Here is a 22501-nt window from a genome sequence, read left to right on the forward strand (position 1 = left end):
AGAGTTCATCTCGTGCACCATTAGTTCAAGGTTCATATGTACCAGGTCCGGAGAGAGAGGACAGGGAGGCGAGGAGTCCTCGTAGACCGGAGAGATCTACTGGTCCTTATTTTGGAGGCAGGGTATGACATAGTAGAGGTTTGTGGGTCAGCCAGTTCAGTTTGCACTTCAGGCATCGCACAGTGTTTCAGACGCTCATAGGTCTTAGAGTACCAGCACTGCATAGTTCCCATAGCCACGTCAGTAGAGAGGTTTCTTCGAGTGTGGAGATACCAGCCACAGGGTGAGAGATTGTCTTAGACTCAGGACAGGTGTGTCATAGCGGAGTATTCAGGCGAGTAGAGGACGCCCAAGAGGGGAAGGCCCGACCCGATGATGTGCTTCATATAGTAGGCTTGAGGCCGCTGCGCCAGATGATGTCATACAGGTATGCTCTTGATTTGTTACAAAGGGGCACCATTCGTATTTTGATTCGGTTTTGCTTATCGGGGCGAGTTCCCTTATTTGTTGTCCCACCTATGGGTGAGTTCATGACTTAATATTATGTTTATGTGTTTGCCCCTGTTGGGAGATTCTATGAGTGATAGCCGTGTCTATCGTTGTTTTAATTCATTATTGAAAGTTACGAGACTAGAAATGAATTCATGTTGTCTATTATGGCAGGTTTGATGTGATTCCTGAGTAATTTGGTTATGATTTGTGATTTGATACTCTACCGGGGTGATAGTTCAATAAGTGTTGTGATTTTATTGGATGAATTGAGTTAGTGGAAGATTTCAATTGGTATGATGTGTATTCGGCTTGTGATTCAGAGTTGAGGGTGAGACCCTCGCGATTCCATGTGATTTGATATTTTTGAGCCGGGCTGCGAGCCGCGGTGGAAAGTTATATCAGGATGAAATCCTTGTGATTTGTTCACATAATTTAATTTTTCCTTTTAAATTGATTCATAGGATGGTATTAATAGAGAGTTGTGCATGTCGGGCTTGTTTGATATTTCTCTTATGTGTTTCTCTTTACATATTCAGTCATTTTTGTCTTATGCTTATTTGAGTTTTAGTTTACGGGGTGTGTGCTTGGTGGCGTTAGATGTGACTTGTTGACCCGGGTGTATAGTTATGAATTCTTCGTGTTTCTTGCATCATTATTAGCATTGTGGAGGTTTGAGACGGGTCTCTAACGGATATGAGGCTAATTGCCGGTGATGGTTTAGATTACGCGCAACTATTGTGATCAGAAATGTTATTAGGGGCCTATGTGTGATGTTTCATGTCGTGTGGTCATACCTTGTGGGTGTAGGCATGAGTTGTTGAAGTTGGTTGAGACTGATACTGGTATGGATTTAGAATCGGGACTTTTGGAGATGAATGGAAGATGAGAATTTCGACTCTAAGGCTTATCGGTATTGGTAGAAAGAGGTAAATTACAATTGAGATGGTATCGTCAGGCTTATGTGGATTAGGGGTGACGTGGGGTCACCCACGGATATATTTTGGATATGCGCTTTCAGTGATTTGAAGACTTCGAGGCGATTCTTGGCACGTTCGAGGACGAACGTTTGTTTAAGAGGGGAAAGATGTAACGACCCGGCCAGTTGTTTTGAGAATTTAAGTCTCGTTCGGCAACATAAGGCCCTTTGCAGCTTTGTATTATGTGTATTGACTTGTGTGCATGGTTGAATTCAGTTATCGGATAATTCGAATTGATTTGGGATACTTAGTCCCTAAAACTGAAGCTTAAGTCTTAGGATTTTGACTGTAGTCAGAATTGTGTGAAGACGACTCCGGAATGGAGTTTCGTTGGTTTCGTTAGCTCCGTTGGGTGATTTTGGACTTAGGATCGTGTCCAGACTGTGAATATGAGGTATGTAGCTGATTTAGGCTTAAAATGGCGAAAGTCGAATTTTTGGAGATTTTGACCGGAAGTGGACTTTTTCATATCGGGGTCGGATTTTGATTCCGGAACTGGGAACATCTCCGTTATGTTATTTGGAACTTGCATGAAAAATTTGACGTCATTTCGGGTTGGTTTGATAGGTTTCGGCACGAGTTTTAGAAGTTGGAAGATGTGAAAGTTTATAAGTTCGATTCTTGGTTTGATTCGTAGTTTCGACGTTGTTTGATGTGATTTGAGACCTCGAGCGAGTCCGTGTTAGGTTATGGAACTTGTTGGTATGTTTAGACGGGGTCCCTGGGGCCTCGAGTGTGTTTCGGATGGGCTACGGGCCATTTTCTCATTGTTTGGTATAGTTGTGCTGATATCTGGTGTCCCCTTCTATGCGATCGCATAGCTGAAGCCGCAATCGTGAAGGCTTGTTTGGTGGGCTGACCATTCCTTCTTTTCGTTCGCGTAGTCCTATTCGCGATCGTGTACGTGTGCTTCTGCCTTCTCCGCGTTCGCACTTCATTGCCCGTGTTTGCATAGCTCGACTGTAACAGCTGGTGATGTTTCCCTTCCCCTTTCGCGATTGCATGCACACTCACGCGGGGTCGCGTAGTGTAGTACCTGCCCTCAACATTTTTCCATCTTCGCGATCGCACTGTTCCTTACATGATCGCGCAATTAATTTTGGCAGTTACTATTTTTCTTCTTCGCGATCGCACTATTTGTTCCGCGATCGCGATGTACAAATACTTGGGTAGAATATAAAGTTCTCTATTCCGAGGGTTAGCAATTTTTAACATTTTTGGAGTTCTAGAGCTCGGTTTTGAGCGATTCTTTTTGAGTTTTTCAAGAAAATCGATTGGTAAATGATCTTCACCTAGAATGTATTATATTCCATGATTTTATCATTATTTTTGTCATTAAATTTGTATTTTTAGTTGAGGAAAATGGTGGTTTTTGAAGAAACTTTTCAAAATGAAAAAAATCATGATTTGAGGGACGAAATGGTGTCGGAATTTGATAATTTTAGTATGGTTGAACTCGTATCGGAATGGGTGTTCGAATTTTATAAAATTTATCGGGTTTCGAGGTGCGGGCCCATGGGTCGGCATAAAGATTGAGGCTTTATGATCCAGAAAACATTCTACATGATGTCCGTTCTTTTCCTTATGCTCACTAGCTGGTATGAACTATGTTAGGACACTTACATAAGCATACACATAGTTAAGCACTCTTATCGGATAAGAGATTTTCTTGATATTGTTGAGTACAAATCCACACCCTTGCTTACTTGCCTTCTATGTGAGAATGACTTTATTTGGCACGCGAGTCATCAGTGCAGTTATAAGATGTAATGAGGGCACAGGATGCCAAGTGTTAGGGTTCAGGTATTGAGACCCGTGAGTTGTGATTTGTCCGAGGTTCGTAACTCCATGGAGTTTGTTGACTAAAACCTGATGTGAAAGCGGTCGTTGTTGCTGAGTTATTATTTGTTCTTGCTGTATCTATGATTTCGGATTTAGGTTGTGTTTATGTTCACCCTTCTGTGTCATTATTATAAATATTCCGCTGATACTTATTGTTGCCCTTTCCTATTGCAATTATTGTATTGTTAGTCATATCGTGTAGTCTTTATGTAGATATTATTCTCTGTTGTTTCTATACTTATATTTTGCTCGGGTCATTTAGTCCAGTAGGTGTCTTGACAGTTCCTCGTCACTACTTCACTGAGGTTAGTCTTGATACTTGCTGGGTACCGCCGTGGTGTACTCATACTACACTTCTGCACATTTTTGTGCAGATCGAGGTATTTCGAAGTCACTTGATCATTAGCTAGCTGTACGGATTGTTGCTGTAGAGACTCAAGGTAAACCTGCTGCTGCGTTCGCATGCTTCAAAGTCACCTTCTGACTTGTATTCATACTGTTACTTTATTTCAAACAGATGTATTTAAAAGAATTGTAGCAAACTTTGTAGAGCTTATGACTTGTACTACCGATTTTGGGAATTGTAAATTTTATAGAGGTTTCCATTTCAAAGATTATTAGATGTTATTTAATTATTGTTGTTATTTAATAAATGTTAGGCTTACCTAGTCCCTAAGACTAGGTGCCATCACGATACCCAACGGAGGGAAAATTGGGTCATGACATGCTGGTATTAGAGCTCTAGGTTCATAGGTGCTACGAGTCATAAGCGAGTTTAGTAGAGTCTCGCGGATCGGTACGGAGACGTTCGTACTTATCTTCGAGAGGCTACAGAACTATTAGGACAGTTTCACTTCCTTCATTCCTATCATGCGAGTTTATTGATCTCAAAGTTTGAAGCTTTTATTATTCCATTCTCTCACAGATGGTGAGGACATGAGCTGCAGTTACTGATGACGCTGCCCCCAGAGCAGGTGTTGCTAGGGGCAGAGTCTGAGGCCGAAGAGGAGCACGCGCCGCAGTTAGAGCATTTACCCGAGCAGCAGTTGAGGAGGCGCCAGTAGCTCCGGTTGGGGGCAGGTACTGGAGGCACCTGATGTTACCCTCGGACTTCAGGAGACCTTAGCACAATTCCTGAGCATGTTTGGTACATTGGCTCAGGAGGGGTTAATTCCAGTTGCACCAACTACTTCACAGACCGGGGGCGGAACCTAGACTCCTGCCGCCCACACTCTAGAATAGCGAGTTCATGTTGGTTAGGTACCAGGTGTCATGGCAACACAGCCTGTGGACCCAGTTTAGCCTGTGGTTAGGGAAGCAGCATTTGAGGAAGAACAACTTAGAATTGAGAGGTACAAGAATTACCACCCTCCTACCTTTATGTGTTATGTGAATTGTATGAAGGTGACTCCCATGCTAGGTGACGGGCGTATGGGCATGCACCATAGAAATTGTGAGTTAAATAAATTCTGTGGAGTTGTAAAATTAAAGAATCATGTTATTTTCCGCATATCCTCCACGTGTTAAAGAAATTGACCTGAAGCTCATATTAAAGATCATGTTTAGGCTACGTGCCGAAATTTTGCGACCCATAGGGTAGTGTTGTTGTTGGATGAATTATTTTAAAATGTACATTTCATACTCAGTCATGTTCATCCATTGCGAGGATATTTATGGGATCGAGTTGCGCGCCGCAGCAGGCCATATTGGCTTTATATTTATTATTATTATATAGATCGGGGTTGCACGCCGCAGCAGACCTTATAGGCTTTATTATTATGGGATCAGACTGCACACCACAGTAGGCCATATCGTATTTATATAGTGCTTGGGGTAAAGGAGCCCCTCCAGAGTCTGTATCCACCCCTCCCCCCAATGAGCGCAAATGATCTAATGTTTGGGATGGACTTCCTAGGGCATGGAGTTGCCTTATTTATTTATAATTGTGATGAATTTCCTAGACATGGATCTTGTCCGAATTATTTATATTCGGGGATGGATCTTTCCCTAGATTGGATTGGCCTTATACAGTGCTGAGTGACTGACTTTCAGTTGATGTGTGTGTGTGTGTATGTGTATATATATATATATATATATATATATATATATGGGATGGATCTTCCCTAGGCTGGATTGTCCGTATACAGTACTGGGTGATTGAGTATTTTGTGAGTGTGAATACACGAGGTTTTCCACTGAAGTGCATCACATACAGCACGTACATTGGCATGTAGATATAGATATATCATATTCCTCATATCATTTAGAATTGAGCTATTTTACTTGTACTGAGTTTAACTGTTGAACTTGAACACATGCCTACATTTTTGTACTATTATTTCTATACAGGACTGTACCTGCTGAGCTCGTCACTACTTTCAGCCCAAAGGTTAGTCTTGTTACTTATTGAGTTGGTTGTACTCATACTACACCCTGCACCTCATGTGCAGATCCAAGTACTTCCGGATACGGTGGTTGCTAGATTTGGGATTTCATCTGTTGGAGACCCTTGAGGTAGTTGCTTGGCGTCCGCAAATCTTGACTCTCTTTTATTTTAGTTATTGTACTGTTATATAATTTTAGATAGTATTTTTATCAGTCAGACTTTGTTATTATTTAGATGCTTATGTACTCAGTAATACGGGGTTTTGGGAGTGTATTTTATAATGACTCAGTATTTTGTATCAGAAATGGTGTATTTTTACCCTTAAATTTATTTATTGTGTTTTCAGACTTAAAAGAATTTTGTGACTTTTGAGGTTGTCGGCTTACCTAGTATTGAGATATGCGCCATCATGACATGCGGATTTTGGGTCATGACAAGTTGGTATCAGAGCCTAGGTTACATAGGTCTCACGAGTCATGAGCAGGTTTAGTAGAGTCTTGCAGATCGGTACAGAGACGTCTATACTTATCTTCGAGAGGCTGCCGAACCAACCCTTAGGAAAATTTCATTTTTTTGTATTCTGTCGGGCGAATGTGTTGATTCTAGAAACTAAATTTTTGTTATTCTATTCTCTCACAGATGGTGAGGACATGTACTACTGGATCGAACGATCAGCCATCAGTGCCACCAGTTAGGTCCACGAGAGGCGGGGGTCGTGGTAGAGGTCGAGGTGTAGCTTGTACAAAAATTGGAGAAACACCTGTAGAACCACCAGTTACTCCAGCTCAGGAGCAGGTTCCAGACATAGTTGAGCCGGTGGGACTAGCGCAGACACGAGTTGTGCCCATTGTGATTCCAGGCCTTTAGGAGGCTTTGGCCCAGATATTGACTGTTTGCACTGGCCTTGCTCGGTGGTTTCGGCTCAGGCAACACCAGCCACTTCTCAAGCAGGGGGAGGTACTCATACCCATGTCGCCCGTACTCCAGATTAGGTAGTGCAGGGACTTCAGATACCAGGGGCACTACCAGTCCAGCCGGTTGCAGTTGCTCAGGCCTAGGTGGGTCCTATTATGAATGACGGGGAGCAGAAGAGATTAGAGAGGTTTGGAAGACTCCATCCTCCAACTTTCAGTGGAACTGAGTCAGATGATGCTCAGGATTTCTTGGGCAGATGCTAGCGAATACTTCGCATATCGGGTATTATGAAGACCAATGGGGTCTCATTTACCACTTTTCAACTGACCGGAGCAACCTTCAGATGGTGGGAGACTTATGAGAGAAGCAGACTAGTTGGTGAAGCACCACTTTTATGGAATGAGTTTTCTGTATTATTTCTGGAGAAGTTTGTGCCACAGACCCGCATAGAGGAACTGCGTAGGCATTTCGAGTATTTACGTCAGGAGGACCTAACCGTGACCCAGTATGAGATGCGGTTTTCAGAATTGGCTCGTCGTATAGTTTCGTTGGTTCCCACTGAGAGGGAGAAGATCAGGAGGTTCATTAATGGCCTCAACCAACAGTTCCGTTTTGTTATGACTCTGGGAAATATAGTAGATGCTAAATTCGATGAGGTGGTTAACAGTGCTCGACGGCTAGAAATGGCTCGTACTCAGGAGCATGAGGAGAGGAAGGCCAAGAGGTATTGTGGTCCAGGTAATTCCAGCGGTGTTCCTTCTAGAGGCAGCCCTATCATAGTAGGGGTCGTCCTTATTAGCCCGCTTAGATGGCTCGTCTAGATCATTGTGGCACATTAGCTAGCAATGGTTCATAAAGTGCTCACCTGAGTCAACCTAGTTCACTTCCAGCTCAGAGTTCATCTCGTGCACCATTAGTTCAAGGTTCATATGTACCAGGTTCTTCTGGTAGTTATTCTGGTTCTCGAGGTATGCCTCAGAACTTGCCACCATTTTTTGAGAGGGATTACTATGAGTGTGGAGAGCTGGGTCATGTGAGGAAACATTTTCCCTGCCTTTCGTGAGGTCTAATAAGCAGAGGATTCAGCCTATAACTCCTGCACCAGTTGCTTCACCTCCCGCCCAACTAGCTCGAGGTAGGGTTCAGGCAGCCAGAGGTTGCCCTAGAGGGGGAGGTCGATCAGGTGGCAGTAAGGCTCGATTCTATGTTATTCCTGCCAGGACAGATGTCGTTGCTTTCGATGCAGTGATCACTGTCTCAGTGTGCCACAAGGAAGCTTCTATATTATTTGACCCTGGTTCCACATATTCGTATGTTTCATCATATTTTGTTCGTTATTTAGATATGCCCCGTAAGTCCTTAGTTTCACTTGTTTGCGTATCTACGCCAGTGGGTGATACTATTATTGTGGACCTTGTGTATCGGTCGTGTGTGGTAACTATTAGGGTACTGGAAACTAGATTTGATCTCTTATTACTTAGTATGGTTGATTTCGATGTAATCTTGGGTATGGATTGGTTGTCTCCATGTCATGCTATTCTGGACTGCCACGCAAAATTTGTGATGTTGGAAATATCGAGATTGCTGAAGGTCGAGTGGAGAGATTCTCTAGATTATGTTCCCAGCAGGGTAATTTCTTATTTGAAGGACCAACGGATGGTTGGGAAGGAGTGTTTGTCATATTTGGCCTTTGTGAGAAATGTTAATGGAAACACTCCTATTATTAATTCTGTACTGGTAGTGCGAGACTTTCCGGATGTATCCTGCAGACCTGCCAGGTATGCCACACGACAGGGATATTGATTTTGGTATTGACTTGGTGCCGGGCACTCATCCTATTTCTATTCCTCAGTATCATATGGCACCATCTGAATTGAAAGAGCAACTTCAGGAACTTCTTGATAAGGGGTTTATTAGACCTAGTGTGTCGCCTTAGGGTGCACCAGTTCTGTTTGTGAAAAGGAAAGATGGTGCTATGCAGATGTGCATCGACTACAGGCAGTTGAATAAAGTTACAATCAAGAACAAGTATCCTTTGCCACGTATTGATGATTTATTTGACCAGCTTCAGGGAGCGAGAGTGTTCTCCAAAATTGATTTGAGGTCTGGGTATCACCAGTTGAAGATTCATGATTCGGATATTCTAAAGACGGCATTCAGGACCCGTTATGGTCACTGTGAATTTCTTGTGATGTCTTTTGGGCTGACCAGCATCCCAACAACGTTTATGCACTTGATGAATAATGTATTCCAGCCGTATCTTGATTTGTCTGTCATAGTATTTATTAATGATATCCTGGTGTACTCACGTAGCTAGAATGAACATGCACATCATTTGAGTATTGTACTATAGAGGTTGAGGGAAGAGAAACTTTATGCCAAATTATCTAAGTGTGAGTTCTGGCTTAGTTTGGTGGCATTCTACAGTGAAGGAATTAAGGTGGATCCGAAAAAGATAGAGCCAGTTCAGAGTTGGCCCAGGCCATCTTCAACTACTGAGATTTAGTGTTTTCTTGGCTTGGCCGAGTATTATCGTCACTTTGTGGAGGGCTTATCGTCTATTGCATTGCCCTTGACCAAATTGACCTAGAATGGTGCTCTATTCAGGTGGTCAAATGAGTGTGAAGAGAGCTTTCAGAAGCTTAAGACTGACTTGACCACAACTCCAGTTCTAGTTTTGCCTTCAGCTTCATGCTATTATACAATGTATTGTGATGCTTCTCGGATCAGTATTAGGTGTGTATTAATGCAGGAGGATAGAGTGATTGCTTATGCTTCGTGCCAGTTGAAGCCACGTGAAACGAACTACCCTATTCATGACTTAGATTGGCAGTTGTTGTTCATGCACTAAAGATTTGGAGGCACTATCTCTACGGTGTGTCTTGTGAGGTATTTAAAGGTCATCAGAGTCTTCAGCACTTATTCAAACAGAAGGATCTAAATTTGAGGCAGTGGAGATGGTTGGAGCTGCTAAAGGACTATGACATTACCATTCGTTATCATCCCGGGAAGGCCAATGTGGTGGTCGATGCCTTGAGTAGAAAGGATGAGTATATGTAGCCTTGCATTCATTCTTATTGGTGAGAGGCCTCTTGCAGTTGATGTTCAGACCTTGGCCAATCAGTTTGTGAGATTAGATGTTTCGGAGCCCAGTCGGGTTCTAGCTTTTGTGGTTTTTGGTCTTCTTTATATGACCGCATAAGAGAGCACAGTATGATGATCCCCAAAGATGTTACTTCATGTTGGTTATGAATTATTGTTTCACTTATTTATTTAGAACTCTTGTAAGTGTCGAAGTCGACCCCTCGTCACTACTTCTACGGGGTTAGGCTATATACTTACTGGGTGCGTGTTGATTACATACTCATACTACACTTGATGTACATTTTTGTACAAGTACATACATACCTGGTGATCTTTTGGGCGTAGAGGCGCAGATGTTGCGGGGACTTACCATGAGCTGCATTTCATGTTATGATCCGCAGCCTGCAGAGTCTCCATCAGGGTTATTTATGTTCTCCTGTCTAATTGTATTCTAGAAAAATGTTGTATTTTGTTGTATCTCCTAGTTGATGCTCATGCACTTGTGACACCGGGTTTTGGGGTTCTTAAGGGTGGTTCATTGTTGTAGTTCGTGTAAATATCATTGTTACCCCGTAAATTAGAGATGGTGGGATGTTGATGATGTAGGGTCGAATTTGTGTACCAAATATAGATGGACTGTGAGAGTTGATTTTTGAGAAGGCCCACAGTTTGCGGTATTCCATTCATCCGGGTGCCGCAAAGATGTATCAGGACTTGAGACAACACTATTGGTGGAGAAAAATGAAGAAGGATATAGTTGGGTTTGTAGCCCGGTGTTTAAATTGTCAACAGGTGAAGAATGAGCATCGGAGAAAGGGCAGATTGCTTTAGAGACTTGCAATTCCAGAGTGGAAGTGGGAGCATATTACCATGGACTTTGTAGTTAGACTCTTATGGACTTTGAAGAAGTTTGATGTTGTTTGGGTAATTGTAGATAGGTTGACTAAGTCCGCGCATTTTATTCCAGTCGGTACTACTTATTCTTCGGATCGGTTTACTGAGATCTATATCCACAAGATTGTTCGCCTTCACGGTGTGCCAGTGTCTATCATTTCAGATCGAGGCATGTAGTTTACATCATAGTTCTGGAGAGCAGTGTAGCGAGAATTAGGCACACAGGTACGATTGAGTACAATATTTCACCCTCATACAGATGGGCAGTCCGAGCGCACTATTCAGATATTGGAAGATATGCTACGTACTTGTGTTATAGATTTTGGGGGTTCGGGGGTTCTTAGGATCAGCTTTTGGCACTTGCAGAGTTTGCTTACAATAACAGCTATCAATCGACCATTCAGATGGCTCCGAATGAGGCTTTATATGGGAGACGGTGTTGGTCTCCAGTGGGTTGGTTTGAACTGGGTGAGGCTAGGCTATTGGGTACTAATTTTGTTCAGTACGCTTTGGAAAAGGTTAAATTAAATCTGGATCGATTTCGCACGGTGTAGTCTAGACTGAAGAGTTATGCCGATCGAAAGGTTCGTGATGTTGCTTACATAGTAGAAGAGAAGGTACTACTCCGAGTTTCTCCTATGAAGGGTGTTATGAGATTTGGGAATAAGGGCAAGTTGAGTCCTAGGTATATTGGGCCTTTTGAAATACTTAAGAAAATTGAAGAGGTGGCTTATGAACTTGCTTTGCCACCTAGTCTGTCGGGTGTTCACCCAGTGTTTCATGTATCTATGCTCCGGAAGTATGTCAGAGATCCTTCTCATGTTTTGGATTTCAGTACGGTTCAGTTAGATGGTAATTTGGCTTATGATGTGGAGTCGGTGGCCATTTTGGACCGGCAGGTTCGAAAGTTGAGGTTAACGAACATAGCTTCAATGAAAGTGCAGTGGAGAGGCTAGCCATTTGGAGAAGCTACCTGGGAGACTGAGCAAGATATGCGGAGCAAATATCCACACCTATTTGAGGCTCTATGTATGATTCTAAACCCGTTGGAGGATGAACAATTATTTAAGAGGGGGATAATGTAACGACCCGGCCGGTCGTTTTGAGTATTACTGCCCCGTTTCCCCATTTACTGCTCAATTTATGCTTTACAGTTGTTATGTGACTTGTCGGGGTAATTGGTTCGGGTCCGGTGAGGTTCCGGAATGAATTGAGACACTTAGTCTCAAAGATGAAAGCTTAAGATGAAAATATTGACCGGATGTTGACTTATATGTAAATGGCTCCATAATAGATTTTTGATGATTCCAATAGTTCCGTATGGTGATTTGGACTTAGGAGTGTGACCGGAAAATTATTTAGAAGTTCGTAAGTAAATTAGGCTTGAAATGGCAAAAATAGAAAATTTAAGTTTAGAAGTTTGATCGGGGAGTTGACTTTTTTGATATCGGGGTCGTAATCCAGTTCTAAAAATTTTCATAGGCCAGTTATGTCATTTATGACTTGTGTGAAAAAACTGATGTCAATCGGACTTGATTTGATAGGTTTCGGCATCGAATGTAGAAGTTGGAATTCCTTAGTTTTCATTAAGCTTGAATTGGGGTATGATTCGTGGTTTTAGCGTTGTTTGATGTGATTTGAGGTTTCAACTAAGTGCGTATGATATTTTAAGACTTGTTGGTATATTTGGTTGAGGTCCCGGGGGGTCTCGGGTGAGTTTCGGATGGTTAACGGATCAAAATTCGGACTTAGAAGAAAATCTGAAAATTTTGCCTTCTGGTGCAATCGCACCTGCGAAAATTGGCTCGCAGGTGCGAGCTCGCAGAAGCAGGATGGGCATCGCAGAAGTGTGAGGTGCGGAGCCTCTAAGTATAACAGGAAAAGTAATATGGAAATGTCAGCAACAAGGCCCCGGTTATACCTCAAAACACAAAGTACAATATCAAATGATATCAGGCCCGGAATAGAGTAGGGCTCACCAAAACCTGCTAAAGAGGAAGTAACTGTTAACGAGGACCAAAGTTGCACGTTGATGAACCACCTGCATCCATTGAAGATGTAGTGCCCCCGGCAAAAGGGACGTTAGTACTTAGTACATATAGAATAGTACTAGTATGTAAAGCTAAATTTCCTCTTTCAGAATAGAATGCCCATATAAGAAAGGGAAAAACCATAGAAACAACAAGTCACAATCAACCATATCCAAATGATTGGCAATCGGAGCATAAGTTAAAATCATAAACAAGTAGCACACCATTTATTCTTGAAATACTTTTCCCTAAAAAATGTTATACACAATTTCAACTCATGAATATATAAGAGCTCAACACACATTGAAAATACTTACAAAGCATAGCACTAGTTGAACAACCACATTCAGGTACGCCGCCTTCTTTGCTTCCACTTTACCTTGGAGCACTTCATTCCACCACCAGTCTCCTTTGTGCCCACCAGAGACGCCCGTCGAGACCCCTAACACCTCTATCGCAGCTTCCCTAATACAGTCTGCTGTCGCTGACCACATAGTGCTTACATCACCACTTCTCCTCCAAGCTCCCATAGCCGACAACCGCCCCTCCAACGCTTGGGCTTTATCCTTAGTTAAGGCTCCCCACCCGATTCTCAGTCTTCCTCGAGTAGACCTTTTCCTCCTCTTTAACATAATACCAACGTCCACCACCAAGAGCCTATGTTGCGTCGCGAGTATCTCACCCGGAATCACCTTGTAATCCTTGCATAACCCTCTGTCACACCTCCTGAGGAGGATATAGTCAATATGGGTCTTCGCCACCGCATTTTGGAAAGTAACCAAATGCCCCTCCCTCTTCCGAAAGCTAGAGTTCGCAATCACCAACCCAAAAGCCTTAGCGAAGTCCAACAATGATGTACCTCCTCTGTTCCTCTCCCCAAAACTGAAGCCTCCATGCACCTCGCCATAACCACCTGTGGTCGACCCAATATGCCCATTGAAATCCCCTCCTATGAATAGCTTCTCAGCAGGCAGAACCTGGCGCACAATCTCATCTAACCCTTCCTAGAAGCGCCGTTTAACCTCCTTATCTAGGCCCACATGCGACGCATAGGCGCTAATGATGTTTAGGGTGCACTCTTCAACCACCAACTTAATAGTCATCAATCTATCATTCACTCGTCTAACCTCAATCACAGACTCTCTAAGTTCCCTATCCACCAAGATGCCCACTCCATTCTCACCTTTCTAGACTCCTGAGTACCAAAGTTTATACCCGTCTACGTCCCTCGCCCTCGACCCTACCCACCTTGTCTCCTGGACACACGCTATATTGACCCTCCTCTTCTGGAGGATCTTCACCAACTCTATAGATTTACCCGTCAATGTACCTACATTCCATGACCCAATTCTCAACCTACAGATACCCTTGTTCCCTTTACCTCCCTTGCCTCCCGCCCCACCCCCTAAACTCTACCCTACCTCCCGCCCCATCCCCCGTTCCCCCTAAGAACATGACCTCACTCGACCATCCCAGACCACATCTACTATACCTACGTCAGAGAAAGGGGAATCACTATCACACAAGGCAACAGACCAAACCAGAAGAATACAAGTTGCAACAACAGGCACACTAATACGGTAAATAAAGTAGTATGAGGTAAAATGCCAGGAATTTAACTCATACAACAAAGGGAAACTGGAAAACGGGAGGTACCAACTCCCGCGAGCAGAAAAAATAACAATAAAAATACCGATACCACGAGTACCGGATATAGAACGAAAGAACCTGGAGCAAGTTTTCCTGAAGCGTATCGAATCTGCTCAAGAGCACTGGCAAGTCCTGCTGTATCCCACCGGAAAGCTGTTCAGAAGTTGCCGGAATTTACGAAACTTGTCGGCAATCTAAACACACTGGAAAATAGTCCGTCCTCGCCGGGAAGAAGCTGCACCTGTCCAAAGAAACAGATGCACCCCCACACACAAGGGAGGGGGAGAGAGAAAGGGAAAGAGAGAGAGGGGAAGAAGAAGATGGAGCGGGGGTCGCCGGAAAAAGCAAAACCAAAAGCAACACCCCAAAAAAACAAAACTTTATTTTTACAATGAAAATGACGATATGATGAAAGATTTTTTGATGCCTGAGAGTTTTTCTGGAAAAGAATTGGAAATAAGTACAATGAAGTATCTGTCAATGGGCAAGAAATAAGAACGAGAGAAAAATTCAAGAGATGCAAAGAATACTAATTCAAGAATGATATAGGCTAGATTCAAGTCGGGGATATCAGACGATGTTGTAGTACTAAATGGAACTGATTTCCTGAAGTCCACGTGCCTCTACTGCCTCCTCCACACGCCGGCGCTTTAGTTTCATGCGCCTCTGTTTGCCACAGAAAATTTGGCCCCGATAGATAAAAATTTGGAAACTGACGATAGAGGGGTTGTGGGGTCACAGGGGAAGGGGACAAACTAAAGAGCAGAAAAAGAACTAGAAGAAAGGGAGAAGGAGAAAATAACGAACTGGGAAAGAAAGAGATAATAGGAAAAGAGAGAAAAAGAGGCGTTACCTATGTTTCTGTTGAATTTGCCGGCGAAGTGCAGAGAGGGTGGTAGGGGAGTATTATCAGAGAAAGAGAGGGGGGGGGGGGGATATGAACCATCAAAGTTAAAATAATATATACCTAACTGCAAAACCAACTGCCGGTAGCTGTTGCAACACCTGATGCTCCAAAGAATGTTACTTAGTAAAAATACAAAACTGATGCTCTGATTCTTGTTTTGAGAGAAAAAGAATCACCTAAAATGCTTTCAATTCCTGTGACTTCCTAACTTCAAATAAAATTTATAGCTTCAGACACTGATTATGTTACTTCAGTTGCGTATGTCTGAACAGAGGCGTATCTAGGATTTTAATATCAAGAGTGTACTATTATCATTAAAATAGATATTTGGTTCCATTATATAAAATTTTATGGTGACAGCAAGTTGACGGGCAAACTATATTAATACTATATCTGCAAAAAATATCAGTCACTTTACGATTGTCCTCGATGAGTTTTTACACTTTGAAAACGGTCAATAATAGCATCATTACTTACAGTTTAAATATCTCACGCTCTATATAGCAAACTAAACAATCATTCAAAAAAGTTTTTAAAAGCGACGCTTAATATTGCGCAGGGAAATTTGCTGCTTTGAGTCCACAGATAGCCTCAGAGCCGAGAGAGATGAGTCATCAGTACTCTGTTTTTAGGGATTTCAAAATTTTTGTACTCAAAAGAATGATTAAGAGAAGAAAAATAAAAAAGACGTAGGCAAAAGGAAATTTAAAAAAAGTAAAAAAAAAAACGTGTTTGTTCACTAATTGAAAAGAAGAAAGGTGTGTAGGGATTTGTTGTTCCTTGAAAAGGGCATGGAGAATTGAGAGTTTATTTATTAATTAGTATAAATGGAATTAATCAAATAAAATTGTACGTAGATCGAACCCTGATCTTGAGGACAAAAAAGAGATAAGAGGGGCACTTAATCACTACTGCACCATACTAGTCACTTGAGTATGGGTGACAACAAATATATTTACCTACATAATTGAAAAAATTAGTACTTTATACATATCCTAGGGAGGAGAGATGGGTGCATGTACCCCATTCCCCTCCACATAAATCCGTTCCTGCGTCTGAAGTTATGTTCGAAGTGGGTAATATTACAAAATAAATAAATTGAACTTAGGATTCAACTTAAACAGTAACCCCAAAATCAGGCGTTTGTGCAATTTCCCTGCAATGGCTGAAGTATACAAATAGCCCTTAAAGTGGATGGTCTTGAAGTTTTATCCCCGCTTGCCCCATGGGTAGAACTTCAAGTTTAACAAGTGTTATACCTCGCTTTCCCTATGTGCAACACTTTTAATTTTTGATCTTGAAGTTCTATCCATGACTCATGAGGCAAGCGAGAGTCAAAAATTAAAGACCATCCAAAACAAATGTCATATTTATGCAATTTTTGCGAAGAATTAACCCAAATAGCTGCCCACCCAACCGCTTAAATTAAAAATAGCCGATGGAGGTATAATATATGCATAAATTATGTATTATATGCGTATAATTGGGTATAATCAATGTATAAACTATATATATAGGTAGAAAAAGTAAATAATAAATATGAACGGCTATTTGTGTAAATATTCCTTTTTGCAATAGGTACATACTAAAGCCCAAAAGTTATACTTAGGCCCATGACGCCGGATTTTCATTTTCAAAATAAAGAAGAAAATAATTGGGGAGTGTTCAAGCACTCGAGCCAACCTCCGACCCCTCTAGGCTCCTGCTGCTGTTGTCGGTAAACTCCCCTTCCTTCTCCTCCACACGCCCTTATTCTTTCTTACGGCTCTATGTATATACAAAACACACGCATATACAAGTTTCTATACAAATATAGAATCAAGAACTGTTTTTTTTTAAAAAAATGTGCTTGCATTTTTTTTTGGTTCATGTTTCAACATTTTGGGGCCTCAAAAGCTTATGCGGATTCAGGTTTTTAAGTTGGTAGATACTGAATAACGTTAATGGAAAAAAGAAAGAAAGAAAGACATAAAAGATAAAGAGTACCACTAGACCTGCGGCTACTTTTTGTGTGTGTGTGTGTGTGTACAGCCAATAGCTGATGTAACTGTCTTCAACTTCTTTATCTACTTGAGAGCTGACTGTTGTACGGGTTTCTTCAACGAAGTGTCACATATTATATGACTTAGTAAATAGCCCTTTATCCCAATTTCGTGAACGGTGTTCAAAATTTAATATACACATATAAAAAATATTTTTTTGACCTATATACACAATATAAGTTTCTATATACACAGTATACTTTTTCGATGAACGGTATTCGGCTGACCACCCTTCAATGCTTGTGCCTACGCCACTGCTCTCAGAGGCCAGCTCGTTGTAACCCTAGAAAACGGTTTTTTTTTTTTTGGGGTGGGGGTGGGGGGTGGGGAGCTATACAACATCCGCCTGCCTTAGTAATGCTAATACCTCATCTTTGGTGATAATACTATTACTAACTGGAAATGGATTAAGGAGTCTTCTTGCATCTTTGACAGCTGAGCTCCTTTTATTCATTTACAATTTTGTTTGCTTTGGAGTATTGGTTATATGATATGTATTAGTGTCTATGAATTTGAAATAGTTTTGTTGACAGAAAAAGCAACCATTAGATTATATAGTGTGACTATGGGGGAGGATAATCACGTTCTAACAATGATATCTCACTGCTCTACAAGGCAGAGAAAATTCTTAAGAGCAACAAATTAAGTATAAGTCTAACTTTAGAGAAACGATGTTAATTCCCTTGTTCCTCAATTTTCACAAAAAAAGTTGATATAAGCCAAGGACTTGCCCTTGTTTTTTTGTTCCCTTCTTTTGTTAGTTGTTAATGTATTCTCTTTTGTGTGGAGGTGCTTTCTCCCGTACCATTGGATATTCTTGAGCAATTGAGAAGAAACATTGCATTCTAGAGACCTAATCATATTAAGTCGTGATAGGATGATGATGTATAGGAGTTGCATTATATTTTATGCTCCATTACTAAGTCGGGCACTCTGTGGTGTAACGCGATTGAAGATGATTTGGTCAGTGATTCTTGAAAATTAAACCTGTCTCTGAAGTTAAAATACTACCTCCCACAGAAATAAGTGTCCTCTATTATGTATTTTACTTCCTAATGAAAAAGCATTATGGTATGCTTACATTAACCTAGTATTCCCTAGGAGCTTAATGATCAAGGGCTTTTACAGAAATGAATCAACTCTCAAATGCCTTCTCATGGCTGAATTTGGGTGTCGCAGATACCCGGGACGATACAGAAACTCATGGGGAAACTGAGACGGTAAATGGATGAGGTAACAATGGGGGCAGAATTTGTATTTAAATGCCTGCGAGAGCAGAATTTGTATCTAAATGCCTGCGTAATTCTAAGCTTTCTAGATCAATAGCTATGCTGAACTTATTAGTCGAATAAATGAATGGTCAATATTAAAAGTTGGAGATATGTAGCTGATCCTTGCAAGAAAATGACAATTTTTGAACTCTTCAGATAAAGCCAAGGAAAAAGATGATAGCTCAGGAGAGGTGACAGCACTCAAAAATGAAAATGGGGTTCAGAGGTCACCTTTGCTTCCAGGAGAGTACAAATTTCCGCTTGTATGGATTGACCTTGAGATGACTGGTAAGTATTAATTCATGACTCGTTGGAATTGGCCTGGTTCTTAAAGATGATGTACTAAAGGACATCAATAGACGTACTTTATTTTCCAACGACTTATGACATCAAGTACATTCAGTATGATTTTAGAGCATTCTATAATCTCTCATGTTTGCAATCCTATGTTGATTGTGTTGTCTTGAGCCGTTGATACTACCAGAGTCTTTTTAAAGGATGGTTACAAATGAATGTTGAATATTTCCCCTCCTCAAACTTTGCATTTTGTGTCTTATGCCAGAGAGGCCTCCTGAGTATCATCATCCCTAATGAACTAACTGCTCCCAATCATTGATCCAAAGAAGAAACTCTGAGCTTCTTTTTCTCCTGTTTTCCAGAGGCTGTTTCAAATTTGAGTCTTGAAAACAAAGCAGTATTGCACATCTCCAAAAGTGCTGTTGGAGATGAAATTTTGATAGTATTATTTTCTTTTGACATTTCCTTTCTACGTAGGTTTGAATATTGAGGTTGACAGGATATTGGAGATTGCCTGTGTGATTACAGATGGAAATTTGACCAAATCAATTGAGGTAAAATTGCCTGTCTTTTCTAATGTATTCTACATTTCTATTCTAGTTTAGCATGTTGTTAACATCATCACGGGGGAGTTGTCTATAGTAATGTGTATGGTACATATCACCATAATGCTAACTGGCAGACTGCTTTGCATGGCATTGGTAATATCCTTACTTCCAGAATCAAAAAAAGAATCATTCGGGGCATTAAATAGCTTGTATCCATAGAACATCTGGCATGACATAGATAATGAATAAATAGGAGTTAATATCATTCCAATTGCCATTACAAAAGTAATTATAGTATTTTTGAAATTAAAAGATATTTTTGGCCGGTATTTTTTTTTTTTTTTGAGATGGATTTTTTGCCGGTAATTATTCCATCCGCAATATACAGAACTTACTCCACCTTATCTGTCATTAGAATTTTGCCGTGCTGGATCTCTTCCTTGTGCATCTATACATCTCGTCAATACATCCCGTGCTTCTACTAACAGGAGTTTATTATGTGCTTTCAAAATTAGGGTCCTGATTTGGTTATACATCAAAGCAAGGAGTATCTGGACAATATGGGAGAATGGTGTCAAAGCCATCATGCAACAAGTGGTAAGTGGCTTAATGTGTACTTTGCTCTAGGTTATAAGTTGTCTCATCTGGAATGCAACTAGCATGTCACCATAATAGATTACATTTTTTTTTGTTGTAATGTTAGTTCAAAGATGAAACTTAATGTAATTTAGGTTTTACTCAGGAGGTGCTCAAGAGTACCATCACCGAAGAAGAAGCCGAGACACAGGTATCCTATTCCTTTTTGGCTTTAGTATGCTTATGTCATGAACATTATTTCTGTTTTCAGACTTGAGGATCATATGTAATAGAGTAAGCAGCAAACAATAACTGTCTTGAAGTTTTGCTTCCTCTGTTTACAGGTTTTAAGTATAATTTTATATGCTATGTTATTTTGTACCTTCAATCTCAAAATTAGGCACACAAGTTCCTATTTATAGCTTCTTTGATTGTTTCAAGAATCTGTTACTTGGAGATGTTAACTTTGCATAGCATTTTGAGGTAGAGGTACATCCCAACACATGGAAAATGGCCTTGTGATGAATGGCATTCATCCGAAAAGGCAAAAGATATAACTTCATATTTCTTTAAGAGCTGTAACCGGCATTAATATCTTCCATTTCCTCTTCCCTTTTTCTTCTTTTCTTAATCTGTTCTAATTTTTCCTTTTGGTGTATATTTTTTACCATTTATTGCTATGCTTTCAATATTGCTGCCATGATAGAGCAGCGTGCAATTCTGGTTGAAAGAACCCACAGATTTCCATATATGTGTGCTAGAGGTTTCTACAAGTTGGTCCGTCAGATTAATATTCCTTTTTGTTCCCCTTGCTTTGTGTAGGTTGCTGAGTTTGTCAAGAGAAACATAAGGACGTATACACCACTACTCGCAGGAAATTCAGTCTATACGGATCTTCTGTTTTTGAAGGTATGGTGATTGGTGTGTGTATGTCTAAACATGTAAACATCATTTTGAGGAATCTCATCTACAAGTAGATGTATGTGATTATTTTGTAATTTTACTACAGTCAACTTTATAGCCTTTCAAAGTTCAGGCTTGTAAAGTAGTTAGTTATTAACTGTTGTCATTCTAATTAATTCATTGCAGAAGTTTATGCCAAAATTGGCAAGTTTGTTTTCACATGTACTTGTTGATGTCAGCAGCATAAAGGCATTGTGTCTTCGTTGGTATCCACGAGTGAGGTTTATCTGGTATATTCGATGTATTCATCGGGTCGGTGGGGGAGGATTAAATCTTTGTTTCTCAATTCTAATGAGAAATAGGCTCTCTACCTTCTCAGGGTAAGGATAAGGTCTGCGTATTGTTCTAATGAATGGGAGCCTTGGAGCAACGGTAAAGTTGTCTCCGGGTGACCTATAGGTCACGGGTTCGAGCCGTGGAAGCAACCATTAATGTTTGCATTAGGGTAGGCTGTCTACATCACACCTCTTGAGGTGCGGCCCTTCCCCGGACCCTGCGTGAACGCAAAATGCCTTGTGTACCGGGCTGTCCTTTTTTTTCTTTTTTTTTGTTCTCAATTATGATTTCAGTATCAGTATTTGATGCTTTGATACAATAGGCTCGATTTCTCACTGTTGCATGGTGTGCTGTTTTTTTTAAGACAACAGAAAGGCTCCTCAAAAGAAAAACAAGCACAGAGCTATGGATGACATTAAGGAGAGCATAGCCGAACTCAAATACTACAAGGAACACATATTCAAAGCCTCCAAGTCCAAAAAGTGATAGTGAAGGAGATTTGTATCTCATGGTTGAGGATTCTTTTCATCTGATTCCCAAAATGAGGGGTTGTCTGCCGGTGGAAAGTGATACGAGCATTTAAATGTATCGTCTTTTTGTCTAAGTTATGAGCGTTTGGCAAACTGATTTCCTTGTACCTTCACATCCTTGGCTATCATATATAATTGGATTTAATTTATGTACACTGATCGTGTAAAAAACATTTACGTTATCAGGCAGGCTATAGAAGTATTTTGACTTATTATAGCAGGTTACCTGCCTTATTTTCCAGGTTTGATCGGGAAGTTCTTTTGCGTTGATAGTGTATAAAAGTACAACAACAACAACAAACCCAGTGCAATCCCACAAGTGGGGTTTGAGGATGGTATTGTCTACGCAGACCTTACTCTTACCTTGTGAAGATAGAGAGTTTGTTTCCGATAGATCATCGGCTTAAGAACAGACAGTGTATAAAAGTTAAACTCTTGTAATTTGGGGGGTTTTCTATTTCAACTAACAAACATTCCATATGAAAGCTTATTTATTCATCCATTTGTTTGTGTTTTCCTGCTTGGTGAGAACCAATGGTAAGAGGTATTATGTTGTATGCTAGTTGACAGCAGACGAACTCAGACCAACTAGTTGTAATGATCATATTCTTGAATTTGGAATGAAAAGAAGAAATAATAGTTTCTTGCATAGGATAAAGAATAATAACAACAACAACCCAGTAAAATTTTACAAGTGGAGTCTGGGTATGGTGTGTACGCAGACCTTATCCTTACCTAGAGGGAGTAAAGAGGCTGTTTTCGATAGACCCTCGGCTCAAGAAGACGAGAAGAGATATGGGATAAAGAATAAGACTCATAAA

The 22501-nt window shown here is 40.9% G+C and overlaps 2 protein-coding genes across 8 annotated transcripts; both read left to right on the forward strand.

Moving 5' to 3' along the window:
* Positions 1-6899: 6899 nt before the first annotated feature.
* Positions 6900-8415, forward strand: LOC138894862 (uncharacterized). Its single transcript, XM_070179595.1, has 3 exons — positions 6900-7350; positions 7503-7645; positions 7690-8415. Exons 1-3 carry the CDS (start codon positions 6900-6902, stop codon positions 8413-8415), a joined length of 1320 nt encoding a protein of 439 aa, XP_070035696.1.
* An 8390-nt stretch (positions 8416-16805) lies between these two features.
* Positions 16806-21892, forward strand: LOC104089096 (oligoribonuclease-like). Of its 7 annotated transcripts, none has more exons than XM_070177935.1 (9): positions 16824-16894; positions 18321-18452; positions 18647-18778; positions 19265-19341; positions 19851-19932; positions 20067-20122; positions 20734-20820; positions 21001-21194; positions 21515-21892. In XM_070177935.1, exons 3-9 carry the CDS (start codon positions 18772-18774, stop codon positions 21561-21563), a joined length of 552 nt encoding a protein of 183 aa, XP_070034036.1. In that variant the 5' UTR covers positions 16824-16894; positions 18321-18452; positions 18647-18771; the 3' UTR covers positions 21564-21892. The 7 variants fall into 7 exon arrangements, with proteins under 7 accessions (XP_070034037.1, XP_070034041.1, XP_070034036.1 ...); XM_070177937.1 differs by having other exon boundaries at positions 16827-16894; positions 18348-18452; XM_070177938.1 differs by having other exon boundaries at positions 16848-16894; positions 18399-18452.
* The last annotated feature ends 609 nt before the right edge of the window (positions 21893-22501 follow it).

This window comes from Nicotiana tomentosiformis, chromosome 6, assembly GCF_000390325.3.
Source record: "Nicotiana tomentosiformis chromosome 6, ASM39032v3, whole genome shotgun sequence".
In the NCBI taxonomy this organism is placed as follows: Eukaryota; Viridiplantae; Streptophyta; class Magnoliopsida; order Solanales; family Solanaceae; genus Nicotiana; species Nicotiana tomentosiformis.

Coding starts and splice junctions, on each gene's coding strand:
- LOC138894862 (XM_070179595.1), top strand. CDS start 6,900: ATGAAGACCAATGGGGTCTCATTTACCACTTTTCAACTGACCGGAGCA. Junction 7,351..7,502: donor CAAGAGGTATTGTGGTCCAG/GTAATTCCAGCG, acceptor GTTCACTTCCAG/CTCAGAGTTCATCTCGTGCA. Junction 7,646..7,689: donor AGTGTGGAGAGCTGGGTCAT/GTGAGGAAACAT, acceptor TCTAATAAGCAG/AGGATTCAGCCTATAACTCC.
- LOC104089096 (XM_070177936.1), top strand. Junction 19,342..19,850: donor ATTTGACCAAATCAATTGAG/GTAAAATTGCCT, acceptor TTTCAAAATTAG/GGTCCTGATTTGGTTATACA. Junction 20,123..20,733: donor AAGAAGAAGCCGAGACACAG/GTATCCTATTCC, acceptor TGCTTTGTGTAG/GTTGCTGAGTTTGTCAAGAG.